Source organism: Dipodomys ordii, unplaced genomic scaffold (assembly GCF_000151885.1).
Source record: "Dipodomys ordii isolate 6190 unplaced genomic scaffold, Dord_2.0 Scaffold6, whole genome shotgun sequence".
NCBI lineage: Eukaryota > Metazoa > Chordata > Mammalia > Rodentia > Heteromyidae > Dipodomys > Dipodomys ordii.
The window spans coordinates 3,309,307-3,326,260 of NW_012267222.1; the positions used below are offsets into that span (position 1 = coordinate 3,309,307).

At 55.5% G+C, this 16,954-nt stretch overlaps 1 protein-coding gene across 7 annotated transcripts in view; it reads right to left on the reverse strand.

Moving 5' to 3' along the window:
• Positions 1-16,954, reverse strand: part of Acot7 (acyl-CoA thioesterase 7) — an 88,528-nt gene that overhangs the window by 56,174 nt on the left and 15,400 nt on the right. For 3 of the 7 annotated variants that reach the window (XM_013035597.1, XM_013035560.1, XM_013035552.1), the window contains one exon: positions 6,624-6,741. In XM_013035597.1, the coding sequence (XP_012891051.1) occupies positions 6,624-6,737 (114 nt within the window). In that variant the 5' untranslated portion in view covers positions 6,738-6,741. Of the gene's footprint in view, positions 1-6,623; positions 6,742-13,465; positions 13,624-14,499; positions 14,681-16,275; positions 16,386-16,954 lie in introns of those variants that run through there. The other 4 variants (XM_013035584.1, XM_013035569.1, XM_013035589.1 and 1 more) reach the window with 3 other exon arrangements.

Here is a 16,954-nt window from a genome sequence, read left to right on the forward strand (position 1 = left end):
GAGACTCCAGACGCTGAGCCTCAGAGGTCAGGTCATTCTGGAAGGGGAGGGAGATTATAGGGGAAGCCTGCCTGGGCTACCTCAAGGCCGGTGGCCTAAAATTTAAGCACCCAAGTGGGGCCAAGCCCTGAGGGAGGAGACGGTGCACCCTCAGCCGCCTGGGACTGGAGGCTGTCAGCCCAGGGCTCCGGGAGCTCACAGACCCCTCCTAAGCCCAGAAATGTCTAGGTCTTCATTTTGGAGCCCACCAGCCCAGAGGCTCCTCCAGCAAGGGGGTCAGAACGACTCCAGATGCCAGGCTCAGGGAAGAGCTCCAAGCGAGGTCCAGGCTGGACTCAGGATGGAAGGTGCCACGATGTTACCACCCCACTCCTGCTCCTGGGACTCTGTACTGCAGCCACCAGGTGGCGCTCTCTGGGGTGCTGGGCTGCAGTGGAGCTCCAAGGACAGCAGAGCCACCTACACAAGGCGGCCCCAGACAACTGGCTCTGCCTCACACCCTCCAACACACCAAGGTCCCCATGTCCACCCCTGCACGCCATTCCAGTCACGGCCTTCTGCCTCGCTAGGGAACAGGGCTGAAGGCCTGTGCCGTGGGGGCCTCTGGGCAGAGAAGTGGCCATGCGAGGGAGCTCTGGCAAAGAGGCTGTGCCCTTAGAAAAGGAACCCAGAGAGATTCCGCACAGCTTCTAGCACATGAGGACAGGGAGAGGACTCGCCCACGAAGCTGGGGACAACCCCACCAGACACAGCCTGCGGCACCCCAACATGAACTCAGCCGCTTCCAGGACCAGGAGAAGTCCATTTCTGCTGCTCAAAAGCCCCCTCCCCAGGCACATCTGTCTGCACATTCTCAGAGTTACTGCAGATACACTTCCAGTCCACCATGATCAGGAAAATGCTGCAAGCCACAGGACAGAGGCCTCTGGTCCCTCAGGGCAATCAGAAGTTATGTTTACATGATGATATTGTCATCTATTATGTGTGTGCCAGCATCATGTCCAAAGCGCAATGTATATGTATCTTAATGTTACAAAGCGTCTCATTGCTAAAAATGCCAGCAATCACCTGTACCTTCAGACTGCCCATGGTGGGCTGGCCTTGGCCCTGGACGGCTGCTGGCTGATGGGGTGATGGGTGCAGGGGTAAGGGAGCCAGATCAACTTCAAGGGAGAGAACAGTGAAGGCTGTGGAGTAGACAGACTCTTCCTTTCACAAAAGATTTCTCTGCAAGCTGGGTGCCGGTGGCTCACACCTGTAATCCTGGCTACTCAGGAGGCTGAGATCTGATAGTGGTTCAAAGCCAGCCCAGGCAGGAAAAATCTGTGAGACTCATCTCCAATGAACCACCAGAAAACCACAAGTGGCACTGTGTCTCAAAGTGGTGGAGCACTAGCCTTGAGCAAAAGAGCTCAGGGACAGTACCCAGGCCCTGAGTTCAAGCCCCATGCCAAAAACCAAAACAACAACAACAAAAAACTTCTCTGGAACACGCAGTGCTGTGTGCTGGTGCAGGGCTGTGTGCTGGTGCAGAGCTGTGTGCTGGTGCAGTGCTGTGTGCTGGTGCAGTGCTGTGTGCGGGTGCAGTGCTGTGTGCTGGTGCAGTGCTGTGTGCAGGTGCAGTGCTGTGTGCTGGTGTAGTGCTGTGTGTGGGTGTAGTGCTGTGTGCTGGTGCAGTGCTGTGTGCTGGTGTAGTACTGTGTGCTGGTGCAGCGCTGTCTGCTGGTGCAGCGCTGTGTGCAGGTGCAGTGCTGTGTGCTGGTGCAGGGCTGTGTGCTGGTGCAGTGCTGTGTGCTGGTGCAGTGCTGTGTGCTGGTGCAGTGCTGTCTGCGGGTGCAGTGCTGTGTGCGGGTGCAGGGCTCTGTGCTGGTGCAGTGTTGTCTGCGGGTGCAGGGCTGTGTGCTGGTGTAGTGCTGTGTGCTGGTGCAGTGCTGTGTGCGGGTGCAGTGCTGTCTGCGGGTGCAGGGCTGTGTGCTGGTGCAGTGCTGTGTGCTGGTGCTGTGCTGTGTGCGGGTGCAGTGCTGTGTGCTGGTGCAGGGCTTTGTGCTGGTGCAGTTCTGTGTGTGGGTGCAGGGCTGTCTGAGGGTGCAGGGCTGTGTGCTGGTGTAGTGCTGTGTGCTGGTGCAGGGCTGTCTGTGGGTGCAGGGCTGTGTGCTGGTGCAGTGCTGTGTGCTGGTGCAGGGCTGTGTGCTGGTGCAGTGCTGTGTGTGGGTGCAGGGCTGTCTGCGGGTACAGGGCTGTCTGCTAGTGCAGGGCTCTGTGCTGGTGCAGTGCTGTCTGCTGGTGCAGGGCTGTGTGCTGGTGCAGGGCTGTGTGCTGGTGCAGTGCTGTGTGCTGGTGCAGTGCTGTGTGCGGGTGCAGGGCTGTGTGCGAGTGCAGTGCTGTGTGCTGCTGCAGCGCTGTCTGCGGGTGCAGGGCTGTATGCAGGTGCAGCGCTGTCTGCTGGTGCAGTGCTGTCTGCGGGTGCAGGGCGGTGTGCTGGTGCAGGGCTGTGCGCGGGTATAGTGCTGTGTGCGGGTGCAGTGCTGTCTGCTGGTGCAGTGCTGTGTGCGGGTGCAGTGCTGTGTGCGGGTGCAGTGCTGTGTGCTGATGCAGTGCTGTCTGCAGGTGCAGCGCTGTGTGTGGGTACAGGGCTGTGTGCTGGTGCAGGGCTGTGTGCTGGTGCAGCACTGTGTGCGGGTGCAAGGCTGTGTGCGAGTGCAGTGCTGTGTGCTGGTGCAGCGCTGTGTGCGGGTGCAGGGCTGTATGCAGGTGCAGCGCTGTCTGCGGGTGCAGGGCTGTGTGCGGGTGCAGGGCTGTGTGCTGGTGCAGTGCTGTGTGCTGGTGCAGTGTTGTCTGTGGGTGCAGGGCTATCTGCGGGTGCAGGGCTGTGTGCTGGTGCAGTGTTGTATGTGGGTGCAGTGCTGTGTGCTGGTGCAGTGCTTTGTGCGGGTGCAGTGCTGTGTGCTGGTGCAGTGCTGTGTGCTGGTGCAGTGTTGTATGCGGGTGCAGGGCTGTGTGCGGGTGCAGGGCTATCTGTGGGTGCAGTGCTGTGTGCGGGTGCAGTGTTGTGTGCGGGTGCAGTGTTGTGTGCGGGTGCAGTGCTGTGTGCTGGTGCAGTGTTGTATGCGGGTGCAGGGCTGTGTGCGGGTGCAGGGCTATCTGTAGGTGCAGGGCTGTGTGCTGGTGCAGTGCTGTGTGCTGGTGCAGTGTTGTGTGCGGGTGCAGTGCTTTGTGCGGGTGCAGTGTTGTATGTAGGTGCAGTGCTGTGTGCTGGTGCAGTGCTGTGTGCTGGTGCAGTGTTGTATGTGGGTGCAGTGCTGTGTGCTGGTGCAGTGCTGTGTGCTGGTACAGTGTTGTGTGCGGGTGCAGTGCTTTGTGCGGGTGCAGGGCTGTGTGCTGGTGCAGTGTTGTCTGCAGGTGCAGGGCTATCTGCAGGTGCAGGGCTGTGTGCGGGTGCAGGGCTGTGTGCTGGTGCAGTGCTGTGTGCTGGTGCAGGGCTGTGTGCTGGTGCAGCGCTGTCTGCGGGTGCAGGGCTATCTGTGGGTGCAGGGCTGTGTGCTGGTGCAGTGCTGTGTGCTGGTGCAGTGTTGTGTGCGGGTGCAGTGCTGTGTGCGGGTGCAGTGTTGTATGTAGGTGCAGTGCTGTCTGCTGGTGCAGGGCTGTCTGCAGGTGTGTTGCCCCACAGCAGAACTTCCTAAATTACAAAGTCAATTCTCTTAAACCCTGAAGCAGCTTTATCAATGTTTCTGGAATGTGATAAATGCTTTGTTGTCCTTGCAACAGTGCTGGGCCTCTCCACCAGGAGGCGCCACTGTCAGAAGCTTTGTAAGAAGCAGCTCTTCGTCCGCTAAGAGGGGGCGGCTGTTAGGCGCCCCCTTCTAACTACGGCTCCCTTGCAGTCCCCTTGCAGTCCCTTCCTGCACTGACCTGACCCCGTGAGGGGTAATCACCTTCTTTCAAGCTCCTGCTTGACTTCCCACCAACCACGAGTTCTCAAGGGCAACTAGAAGGATGATTCCCTCATACTTGCAGAAGAGTTCTGGTTTACCTTGCCCTTACCCATAAGAGAGGGCGGCTTTGGCCATCTCAATAGCAGGAGGAGTGTTCTTAACTATCAGGACTCGAAGGTCACTGGCAGCATGGGACCAGGCAGCAGTCTCAGAACACACTTCCACCAGAGCTCTTGAATGACAAGGTTCAATGCCAATGAGAATTTTCTTTTTGGTGGTGCTGGGATTTAAACTTAAGACCTCATGCCTGCTAGACAGGTATCCTACCACTTGAACAACACCTCCAGCCCCTTCTGCTTTAGTAATTTTCTTTTCTTTTTTTTTTTGTCGGTCGTGGGGTTTGAACTCTGGGTCTGGGCGCTGTCCCTCAGCTCTTCAGCTCAAGACGAGCGCTCTACCACTTGAGCTACAGCGCCACTTCTGGTTTTCTGGTGGTTTATTGGAGATAGGAGTTTCACGGTCTCTCCTGCCCAGGCTGGCTTTGAACCGCGATCCTCAGATCTCAGCCTCCTGAGTAGCTAGGATTACAGGCGTGAGCCACCAGCGCCCGGCTGCTTTAGTAATTTTCTAAATAGGGTCTCACACTTTTCCAATGGGACCAGCCTCTGTCTGTGATCTTACTAGCTACAGCCTCCCCCAGTAACCAAGATCACAAGTACAGTATCATGCAATGCCTGGCTGACTGACTTCGAAGACAGCCACCATTTTTTGCATAGGCTGGCCTGAACCTCTTTGCAATCCTCCTCCTCTGCCTGAAGAGCAGCTAGGATTATAGGCAAGCCACCATGCCCAGAAGAGATGTTCCTGATTTTTTTTATGGGGAGGATAGGGGGTAGATGGGGGGAAATGCCAGTACTGAGACTTGAACTCAGGGCCTGGACATTCTCCCCGAGCCTCTCTATTCTCAAGGCCAGAGCTTTACAACTTGAGCCACAGTGCCACTTCTGGTGCAGCATGTGGTACTGAAGAATCCAACCCAGGGTTTCCTGCCTGCTAGGCGAGCACTCTACCACTAAGCCACATTCCCAGCCCAGGGCTTCACACTCTTGTTTGGCTTTTTTGCTCATGGTCAGTGCTCTACCACTTGGGCCACATCTCCACTTCCGCCTTTTTCTGCCTGGGCTGACTTTGAACCAAGAGCCTCAAGATCTCAGACTTTGAGCAGCTAGGATAAAAGTCGTGAATTATTGGAACCCTACAAAAAATATTAAAAGAAAACCATTTTCTCTGCATAATAGGTCTCATCAAGTGAGCAAAAACACAGGGTTAAATCATGGAGTAAACAGGTATGCTGCCATCCAGGCTTTATTGCTCCAGGTAGAGAGCACAGACAGAGATTTCTTAAGGACCCCTAGCATTTCTGGAATTATTTATATTATAAACAACTAAAAGGCACCAGATAAGAGGCAGCCTGTCTCATGAAGATCTGCACCTGACCCTGGCCGAGGTCTCCCTTGCTGTGGAAGTCCTACACAGCATCTTCTTGCAGTAGAAGGCTGTTCTGTCCTCACTGACCATCCACTGTTCAGGGGCCTTTGTCTGTGATCCTGGCTCAGTTTTCTGAATGGCTGGCTGCGGATTCTCCATCGGCATCAGCTTGGCTGTACTCTTACGTTAGAGTTATGTTTCTTTTCCCCAGAGCTGAGGACCAAACTCAGGGCCTTGCGCTCGCCAGGCAGGTGCTCTTCCGCTGAGCTAGATCCCCAGCCCAACTTGCTTTCCTTAACCTCACGAGCCAACCTCTGCTAGCTTTGAACTTGGTCTTCTGCAGCTACTTCAGCTCTCCCGGGCTTCAGCTGAATAGTATTCTAATTCCCTTTAAGAATCCTTCCTTCACATGCACAGCTTGGCATAGCTTTAGTCTGTGAGGCTTGCAGTGCCTTCCTCGCTAAGCTTCATCATTTCTGGCATTTGGCTTTAAGAAAGAGATATGAGATTCGTCCTTTCAGCTGAACACAGAGAAAATGCCATTGTAATTACTGTCCTAATTTCAACCTGTGTCTCAAAGATTAGGGAAGCCCAAAGAAAAGGAAACACAGAGGACTAACTGATGGGCAACAGAACACACATACCACTGACTAAGTTACTCCATCCCTGCTGCACCCAGCTGCAGGGCAGGCAGCAGTGGGCCTTGTCCAGGCATGGCTGCGCAGGCCTGTTGGGCTTTAGGGCAGGAAGCAACAGGGCAAAGAGACAAAGCACTTGTCTATGACACCAGACTCTGGCCAGGTGCTGAGGTGGGACCTCAGCCAGGGCTGTCCAAACCCCATACGATGAGGCTCATGGGGCGCCTGAGCCCCACTACAAACGTCCTCCCGGCAGGTGAGGTCCGCGTCTGACCACAGTGGAGCCACCAGGTCAAGATGAGGCCGTGTGCAGGCTTGGGGCTCCGCAACAGTGCAGCCCAGCTGACGACGAAGGCTGGCAGCGGATTGGCAGCCTCCTACCCTCCTCAGTGAGGTCAAGACCAAACCTCACTCCCAGGAGCCCCTCCAAGACTGACTGAACCAGAGCATCCATGAGCCTGCCGGTGGGCAAGGGAAGGGCCGGCTCCAGACCCGGGCTCCCCGTAAACTACCTTCCTGATCCCTGACTGGCACGGCCTATGGCTGGGCAGGCCAGGGCACTCACCCCATTCTGGCTGTTGCAGTGCCGGGTGCTGATGATGGCCCCTGCCTCCTCGATCATCTTCAGAATGGTTCCCCCGTGGACATTGCCGGCCACATTGGCATCATCCGGCCGCATGATCCTGGTGCAAGAGAAAGACTTGAGATGAGGCCTCCAGGACAGAGTGCCACCTGTGCACAGTGGCCCGGGGAAGGGCAGGGCCCTCAAGCAGCCCTCTGGCTCCCGGAAGGAAGAAGAGAACATCCCGCACATCTGGGCTCCCCTAGATGGGGTGCTTCTCATGGACAGGACACAAAGGGGCTACATGGTCCTCGCTTCATGAGACGGGAACGCCAGAGACTTTCACCAGCTGCACCATGGGGAAAACCCTGCCCTGGTCCGGAAGGGCTGAAAGCAAAGGAAGGGATGTAACTCAGCCAGTGGGGTCCTCAGAAGCTAATCTCATGATCATTACCTCATCAAGACTCCCAGAAGAGCTGGGTGGCATCTGAGAACTGGACACGGGTCATATCTTTAAGACTTCTGAGCTCTGCCAGCAGGAGACCACTGGCTCCCATCTGCCCCCAGGGTGGGGAGGTAGTCAGGGAGTCCAAGGTAGTACCCAAGCCCAGGGTGGAAAGCTGGGAGCTCCCCACGGCTAGGAAAACACCAGCTCACTTCCCCAGCAGATGCACTGGTCCCTGCTGTGGACGGCCAGCCAGGCACCTTCCCAGACTACACCTCGCTGATGGAACCCACGGTCACAGGTAATAACGGGGGCTGGGAATGTGGCTTAGTGCTTAGAGTGCTGGCCTAGTATGTGTGAAGCCCTGGGTTCACTTCCTCAGTACCACATAAACAACAAACAAAATGATAACAAGAAAAAACCAGGTGATAGCCGACAGACGGTGAGTGTGGGTCTGGCTGGCACTGGTTACGGGGCACACGGGCGGCTCCAGCCCTGTTGGGTGGCGTGAGGCCTCAGCCCAGCAGCCCCGGGACCTGGCACTTACCAACCCCGCCTTCAGCAGCTGGGAAGCTGAACAAGTCATATTCCAAAGATCAGGCCTGGCTTAGGCTTCTACCAGCTGAGGTCCTGAGCAAGCTGCCAAACTTGACCTCTGCATCCTGCCCATAAAGTGGCATACACCACACAGCCCCGCCGGTGGTGGGAGATAAACGCCCAAGACCATGCAGAGAGTGTCATCATCCTCAGCCCGTGTATGCACACAGCAGGTACTTGATACATATTAACCCATAGGACTTTTCTCTCAGCTCCAGGAAAGAGTCAGAAAATGGCATTTTCCAGAGCAATGAACCCAGACATCCCCAAGTGATAGACAGCTGAGTCTGTCCCATCCCCAAAGCCATCCTCCCCCTGGGTGAGATGTGGCCAGGAGTGAGGCCCACTCAGGTCTGACAGCAGGGCTGGAAGCCACCTGCGTGGCAGCACAGTGACGTGAAGAGGGACCCGCAGAGCAGGAAGGAAGAAGGTGTTTCACAGTTTAATGTGTAGAAATGTAACAGTGAAATCTTCCCACCTCTGCACCAGTAAGCTAAAAAAAAGTAAACAAGGGCTGGGAAGGTGGCTCAGCGGTAGAATGCTTGCCTCACATGCATGAGGCCCTGGGTTCGATTCCTCAGCACCACATAAACAGGAAAGGCCGGAAGCGGCACTGTGCTCAAGTGATAGAGCACTAGCCTTGAGTTGAAGAGCTCAGAGACAGTGCCCAGGCCTAGAGTTCAAGCCCCACGACTAATTAAAAAAAAAAAAAGCAAACAATGCCAGTTGAGCTCTGAGGATTATGGTTCAAAGGCAACTCTGGCAGACAAATCAGAGACTCTTACCTCCAATTAACCAACAAAAACCAGAAGTGGAAATTGGCTCAAGTGGAAGAGTGCTAGCTTTGAGTGGAAAAATCCAAGTGACAGTGAAAGGCCCTAAGTTCAAGCACCCATGTCAGCACAAAAAGATAAATAAGCAGGGCACCGGTGGCTCACGCCTGTAATCCTAGATACTCAGGAGGCTGAGATCTGAGGATCATGGTTCAAAGCCAGCCCGGGCAATGAAAGTCCATGAGACTCTTATCTCCAATAAACCACTAGAAAACCGGAAGTGGTGCTGTGGCTCAAGTGGTAGAGTGCTCTCCTTGAGCTGAAGAGCGCAGGGACAGCGCCCAAGCCCAGAGTGCAAGCCCCATGACCGACCAAAAAAAAAAAGATAAATAAAAAGTGGAAATCACACACACAAAAAATACTTGTTTTTTAAAAATGCACTTACAACTATAACCCCCCTGTACATCACCTTGACAATAAAATTTTAAAAAAAGAAAAGAAAGAAATTGCATTTACGCTGTTATGGATCTTTGCGAATTTTAAGCTTGAGCTCCAACGCAGCCAATTGTAAATCACAAAACAGTTTTAACAACGTGTCTCCTTGATTCCCGTTTCCAACTCAGCAGGAAGGCCCCTGTGTGCCCAGCTGCGGGGGGCGGGGGGACAGCCAGGGGCCCTCTCCACAGGACAAAGCTGGTATGAGGTGGCAGAGCACAGAGCTGCCTAGGCCACTGCTCGCAGGGTGAGGACAGAGCATAGACTGTCTGAGGAGCAGCTGGTACTACCTCTGTGAGGCTCCTTTGCCAAGAACACCAGTCCAGGCTGCCAGGAAGGAAGAAGGAAGGAGCCCATGGGTAGCGAGGAAGGGAACCTTCAGGGTAGCCTTTGTGATCAGCGGCTAGGAGTGGTTCCTAAAGCTGAGACAGAATCTGGAGCCACCCCAAGCAGGACGTAAGGTGAGGGGCAGGTTGCCTACTCCAGGAACTCCATGCCACCAACCAAGGACCCCGCACATGGCACTATCTCCATGGGAGTAAGCATCAAAAGCTTCAACCCCATGCCTTCCCTCCCCAACCCGGTCATCACCTGCTGCCCTGGGGTCCTGCACCAAGGACCATCCCAACTCCCAGGCCACTGGCCACTGAAAAACACAGCCTCGGTTACGTTAATCCCCAAAGGTCCTTGCCCTTGACAGGACTCTGCTGTCACTTCTACCACGAGGCCAAAAAGCCCAGCACTCAGTCCTGCCCTCAGGACTGCTCAGGCAGTGGCAGCCAGCAAGCTCCTGGTCCCAGTGGCTTCCCAGTGAGGCCTTACCGCCCCCCCACCAGCCACTACCCCAGCGTTGCCTCTCCTTTCCTCCCAGACACACCCAACTGCCACACACCCAGCCAGACATGCCTCATCTCCAAGAAACAGGGGATCCAGGGGTATTTGTGGCCCCTAGTTCAAGCTTTCGTTTTGGCAAACACAAGGGTAATAAAAAGTATTGGAATTGCTCTTTACTATCAGCAAAAGAAAAATAAAAGAGAAGCAATGCCAGCAGAGAAGGCGGGACACTGGACCACCTGCTGGACCCGGGAGGAGTGTGACCAGCACACACAACTCCTGGAGGCCCCAAGTTCAATGAAGACCCTCCTGAATCTGAAGGGCAGGGGCCAGCTCAGGTATCAGCCAGGGCCCAGCCTGCCCAGTCCCAGGCCTGACTGTGGAGTCGGACTTCTGGTTGAAGTCTGATCTGTGACATCCTCCCAGGAACCCATGCCCATTTTATTACCCCCCCCCCCCACACACACACACTCCCAAAGAGCCCAGACTCCAGAAAAGCCAGCCAGCCAGCCAGGCAGGGATGCCGCTTCCTGCACAACCAACTCCTCTCCTTCTGGCTAGACCTCGCCGTCCTCCGCCAGCTGCAGTGGCTGCTGACTCACCCACAGCCTCCCCTTTCCCCTGCATGCCAGCTACTCCTGGCCCACACGAGAACCACACAGATCTAGTCCTAATGGGATGAACAGGCCAGGCTGGGTGGGGCCCCAGGCCAAGCGCCACAGGAACCACTGCCCTCTGCAGCATCCTCTGAGTGGGAAGCAGGCTGATGACATGGGCACCTGGGAAGATGAGCAAAGATGCAGCTAAGAGCCGCCTCCAGGATTCTGGGCAAACTTCCCAGAAGAAGTGACACCTTGGCCACATCCTGTGGAGGAACAGAGGGCAGAGGCCAAGGAAATGTCCTGACGAGAAGCGGCACTTCAAGAGGGCCCGCCTCAAAGACGTAATTCCACAAAGCAAACCCACAGAGCTGGCGTGTGGCCCACACAGGGGCTGCGGATCAAAGTAACCAGGAACGAGGCCCAAGCTTGTCATGGGAGGCCTTGGGACTAGAGCAGTCTGGATTCCATTCTAGGAAGAGGGGCTCAGAAGACAAGAGGATCACACACTCAGATGGGTATCTCCACCAGGCCTATGTCCTGACTCACTGCCCCAAGGGAGACCATCGGAAGCAGGAATCTGGTGATGACTGCGTCAACCATTTCTGCTATAGAATAAGGACTCAGCTCCCTTGTAAGGTATTTGACCTTTCTCCACCTCATCTCCACTGCCCTGTGGGGCTCCAAACTGCACCTGCCTAACCACTGCTGTTTATCAAGCACACCTGGCCATCCCTACTGCCCTACCTGTGCCCATGCCACTCAGCCAGCAGCATCTGAAGAGAAAGGATGCATCTACAAATGGGGCAGCAGCATCGACAGAACCTCATGGAGAGTGATCAGCATTCTCTACCAAAAGCCCAAGCAAGTGCATAGGTGTGCCCAGGTCTGGGACCTTCCCCTAGCATGTGACTTCACACAAGAGAAAGCAGCAAGGTCAGTCTATCCAGAAGACTGTCCAGCACCTTAAATGTCCCCCACTAAAGATGGAGAAGTTATACCCATACGACAGAGTATCACTCAGCCTCAAGCAGAAGCGCTCTAATACAAAGTTATGTGAAATAAAGAACACAGGACAATAAGGACAAGGTGATCTGGGAGTCTGGAAGCTTCTGAGCACAGCTCAGTGAGAGTTTCAATTTTAAGTCATCAAATTACTCTAAAGTCCCCTGAGAGCCTCCAGCCATCTCTTCAGTCTCCCTCGTGTCTGTCCCAGGAGCACTCTGCAGCGGTGCTCTCGGGGTAAAGCCACTTTGCCTGCAGATGGCTCCATGCCCATCCAGAGTACAGATAAGGGAGGAGCTGGCATTCTGGAGCAGAAAGGACAGGTACAAGAACAGACAAGGAGGGCCTGAGAGGGGAGACACTCCTGTCCTCCTGTTTCTTGACACCCTCCCAAGATGGAACCCAGCCTGAGCCTGGCATGGAGCCTGTGCCCTGGGCTGAAACAGACCCTTCCAAATAACAGACAGAAGCCATTTAAAAGGTGTAAAGAAGACAGGCACTGGTGGCTCATGCCTATAATCCTAGCTACTCAGGAGGTTGAGGTCTGAAGATCACTGTTTGAAGCCAGCAGGAAAGTCTACCTTATCTCCAATTAACCACCAAAAAAGCTGGAAGTGGAGATTTGGTTCAAGTGGTAGAGTGGCAGCTTTGACTGAAAAGACCAAGGGAAGCACAGATAAATAAAATAAGGAGTAAAGACTTACTTTGGCTCTGTCTGAGGGGTTTCAATCCATAGCCAGCCAGACCACTGCTATGGGCCAGAGGCAAGGCAGAAGAGCCCAGCGCATGGCAGAAGCTACTCAGTTCATAGAGGTCAGAAAGCATGGGAAATACAGGAAGGGGCTATGGCAAGATATACCCTCAGGGCTGGGAAGGTGGCTCAGTGGTAGAGTGCTTGCCTTGCATGAGGCCCTGGGTTCTATTCCTCAGTACCACATAAGCAGAAAAAACCACAAGTGGTGCTGTGGCTCAAGTGGTAGAGCACTAGTCTTGAGATGACAGCTGAGGGAGAGCGCCCAGGCCCAGAGTTCAGGCCCCACGACCGACACCTCCCCCCCGCAGAAAAAAAAAAGATACACCTTCAAAGACACGCCCTCCCCCAACCAGGCCTCCCTTCCACAGTTCCAACTCCTCCCAAGAGTTTACTCAAACTTAAGAGTCCATAAATAGACCACTGATTTAGCCGGGCGCTGGTGGCTCACGCCTGTAATCCTAGCTACTCAGGAGGCTGAGATCTGAGGATCGCGGTTCAAAGCCAGCCCGGGCAGGAGAGACCGTGAGACTCCTATCTCCAATAAACCACCAGAAAACCAGAAGTGGCGCTGTAGCTCAAGTGGTAGAGCGCTCGCCTTGAGCTGAAGAGCTGAAGGACAGCGCCCAGGCCCAGAGTTCAAGCCCCACGACCAACAAAAAAAAAAAGACCACTGATTTAAGGAAAGCCCTTGGGAGCCAGTATCCCAAAGCCCACCTCCAAACATCGCTTGTACTAGGGACCAAGCCTTCAATACAGGAGCTCTTAGGGTGACATTTTAGGTCCACATCATTACAGGGTAGGCCCTAATCCAATGAGTGACATCCTCACACCCTACACACAGGGAAAAAGAAGGCCATGTGAACATAAGACAGTCTGAAGTGAAGCGGCCATAAGTCTAGGGGTGCTGGTTTTGCCAGAAGTCTTAGAAGCTGGCAGAAAAGGCTCCCCGGGGCCTCTGCGAGAGCACAGCCCCGCCGACACTTTGATCTCAGCCTTTGCTCTAGATGACAAGAATACATTGACTGTATTGTTTGTGCTCACTCCACCCTCCGTGGCAGCAAGGATTGGCACAGGTGGCCCAGCGGGGCTGTGGTGCCGCAGCCTGGATGCCGGGCTCGGCTCCCGCAGCCCCGGGCCCTGCCAGCCCAGGCCTGGTCCTTGCACTGTCATCTTGGCAGCAGCCCAGGGGGCTGGCCCCTGCCTGGCCCTCCCACAGCCCGCTCCGCTGGGAGAGTGGCCAGCATCTCTGTTTCTGCTTCGAAAATGTCAGCGCTAAAATTAAAACACTGCTGCATGAAAACCATGGCAACGAGGGGTGTGGCGTGCCGGCTTCCTCTACTCACAGCGAGTGAGAGAACTGAGGCAGGAGGCAGCCACATTGAACAGTCAGGTGACGCAGCAGGCCCAGTCCTCTTGAGGTCCCCATGGTGCCAGAGCCAGGCAGGCCCCTGGTCCGGCTGCTGAGGGGCACACGCTGAGCCAGGAGGGCTAGGGGTGGGTGGCAGCTCAGGACAGCACACAGATCGGGCCAGAAGCTCTGGGACCTCTCCCTTCCGATGGCCCCTCCCTCGCAGAGAGGTAGAGGTGGCAATGGTGTGTGCTGCGCAGGCTGGAGGCCCCCACAGGGGGCCTGTGAACTCTTGGAGCTTCCTCAGGAACAGATGCCTTGGTCAGGAACATGGGGACAGGGATGCTGCCCCTGGGGGGTGAGGAGCCCTGGGAACTTCACACCAGGCTGCTTCACAGGACCAAACAGGCTCATGGCCAACCACAGGACCCTGAGGGGCAAAGGGAGACACGTGGGAGCACCTCATCTTCCCCCAGGGAGCTCTGCCAAACCCTGAGACCCTCACAAGGAGGTAGGGACAGGAGAAAGAGCCGGGCAAGAAACAGTTCTGGGGGTACCTGCAGGCCCAGAGCAGAACAGGGGGGTGCTAGCAACCCACCCCCAAGCTCCTCACACTTTGGATGGGTGGGGGATGGACCAGAGGCCCCACATGGGGTCCTCAGGCCAGTACCCACTAATACCAAAGACCCAACGCTGATGGCTGGGGAGGAAGCAGAGCAGTAGCACTAGGCAAGCCACAGCATAAGAAGAGGGAGCAGGAGCAAGGCTGGGGAGAGAGGCAGCTGCCTTGACCCCAAGGCTCAAATTGGGAGTTCCTCTGACCCACCCAGAGTCCACCAAGTCACTGAGGCTGGACTTCTGGTCCCAGCTTTGGCTCAGGATCAGTAAGCACAAGGCCAGGGAGGTACTTCACCAGCCTTCCTGGGCACATGCAGACAGCCAGCCACAAGGCACACTGCTCGGCCCAGCTCTCTCCTCCAAGTGTCCTCCAGACACACAAAGTGCCCCCAGTGACAGCGTGGGCAGTACCTGCTCAGCTGGGAGGCCATGCCAGCGGGGATGGCCCGTGCTCAGTCCAGAGTCAGGCACAGGAGGCGGTGGCAGCCAGCGTCACGGCCTCTCATCCTTCTCTACTGCGCAGGGCCATGCTCAGGCCTGCCTGACCCAGAACAGTCCCAGCTCCCTGCAGGTCAGTCACAGCTTGGGAGGGGCTGCCCAATCTAAACAGGAAGAGTTTGAAGTTGTCATAGAAACCTTGTTTTATATACCACCACAACTGGGCCCTCCAACTGCGGTGTCAGGAAGGCAGGAAGTAGGAGGTACAGCTGAACTGAGCAGCCCACAGGATGACATCTGGAGGCTGTGCTGTCCCTAACAGGGCAGTTGGCCCACTTCAGCCCCCCAGCCGAGGCGGCCCCCCCAGCCGAGGCGGCCCCACCCAGGCCCGGCCATCGCCATCCGGGGCTCCAGAATCCCAGACAGAAGAGCGTCACCCACCGTGGAAAGGCGGCCCCAAGAGCTATGCCCATAACCTTCTGAACCTGAAATCAGTCCCAAGGACCCCTCAGGGCCTGGGGGATGGATGGAAGGGGAGTCAGCTAACATCAGTCTCCCCGCTGCCCTGTTTCTGAGGACGGGGTACTTGTCTCAGGCTCTGCAATTCCATACCTTCAGCAGATTGTAGTTTCCTGCTTAGGTTGGCTTTGAACTGCAACCTGCAGATCTCAATCCAAAGCCAGTCCAGGCAGGAAAATCTGTAAGACTTTATCTCCAATTAACCAACAAAAAGCCACAAATAGAGCTGAGGTTCATGTGGCAGAGCACTAGCCTGGAGCAAAAGAGCTCAGGTATAACATCTAGGCTCTGAGTTCAAGGCCCAGGACCAACACAAAAATTAAAAAGGAAACATTAGGCTGGAGTTTGGGTAAGCTCAGGCCAGTGGCCCCTCCTGCCAGCATTCAGCCCCTTATTAAGGGGCCTCTTCCGCTCTTCTCACTTTCTAATCAGGTGACCTTCTGGTGAAAGCAATCTACATTAATTATTACCAAAAGTACAAGTGCCGGTGTCTGTAAATCCTCTCACCTATAGAGGAAGGAGGAAATTGTGGAGCCTCAGGTAGAATGTGGGTGCTGCCCCAGCCCTGAGGACCCTGTCTGGCCAGAGTGGGAAAAGGTAGGCTAGGCTGACCTCGCTTCTGCCAGCACAGGGCCATGGAACGTGATCCTCAACCCAAATGCAGCCCCCTCCTGGAGCGCAGGGCAGAGGCTGAGTCTTCCAACCCTGCAGCTTGGCGGCTCCTGCCCACAAGTGTGCCTCCTCAGTCCTGGTTGCAGATCTCACTCCTCCATTTGCTGAGAACGCCGGCCCCTCTGCCTGCCACCTCCCCCCACCACGTACACACCCATGCTATGTGCTCCAGACAGAAGAGGCTGTCCACTCTCAGGGCAGCTCGGTGCCCAGGATCTTCCTGTTGCTCCTCAGCAGGGGAAAAGCTGGACAACGCTTACCCCTGCCCCATCCCGGACCCAGAGTCCAAAGTGGAGCTTCTATACAACTCAGGCCCCGAAAGTTCCCTACAGACCCTAGGATGCCCCTCAAAGCCGGGGAGCCCAGGAGTACCCAGACCACAGGCCATCTTTCCAGTCCATCTTGAAAAGGTTATGGGGTATCCATTCCAGCAAGCACCCCAGAATACAGTGTCCAGACCCCACAGCTCTGCCCACTTGTGCACACAGACCTGGTCTTCTCCAAATACCCCTCTACCACCCCACAGTCCTATGGTTCCTCTCAGCCCCCAAAACTCACTGCTTGGCCTTCTCCCCAACACAGGTGTCGAGGACCCCCTTCCTGAGGGCCTGGAGAGACAAGGCTCGCCATAGCATGAGCATGGTCTTCCTGGGCCTCCACTGTGACCTCCCAAAGCTACAGCCAGATATACTGCAGGGACTGAGCCTCGGCCCCCAATGCTGGGCCCTTTGGACTTGGCCCCATCCCTCCAGGAGGGCATTGCCACCTCCCTAGGCAACTCTGGCTTCCTCCTCCACCCGGCCCCAGCCTGAGCTGGATCAGGCCACTGCCTACTCCAAAGGAGCAAGGAACATTCCAGGCCTTCACAGTAACACTGGCTCACACCAGCAGATCAGGACTTGTCAAATGATTCGGCCTTATGAGCGAATTATCTCCAAGCTAAACAACTATGAGATGCTGTCCTCCATCCACTAAACTAAGCAAAGCCATTTTAAAATGGTACAGTCAGATGATGGAAAACATTCCCTGCCGCACGATTCAGTCATCAAAAGCCAGACACAACCCATGTGTCCATCACTGATAGGTAAATAAACAATGTGTCCACACCACAGATGATTATTCAAGCAAGAATAATTCCACCATCTGGGGCTGGGAAGGTGGCTCAGTGGTAGAGTGCTTGCCTTGCATGCATGAGGCCCTGGGTTCAATTCCTCAGCACCACATAAGCAGAAAAAGC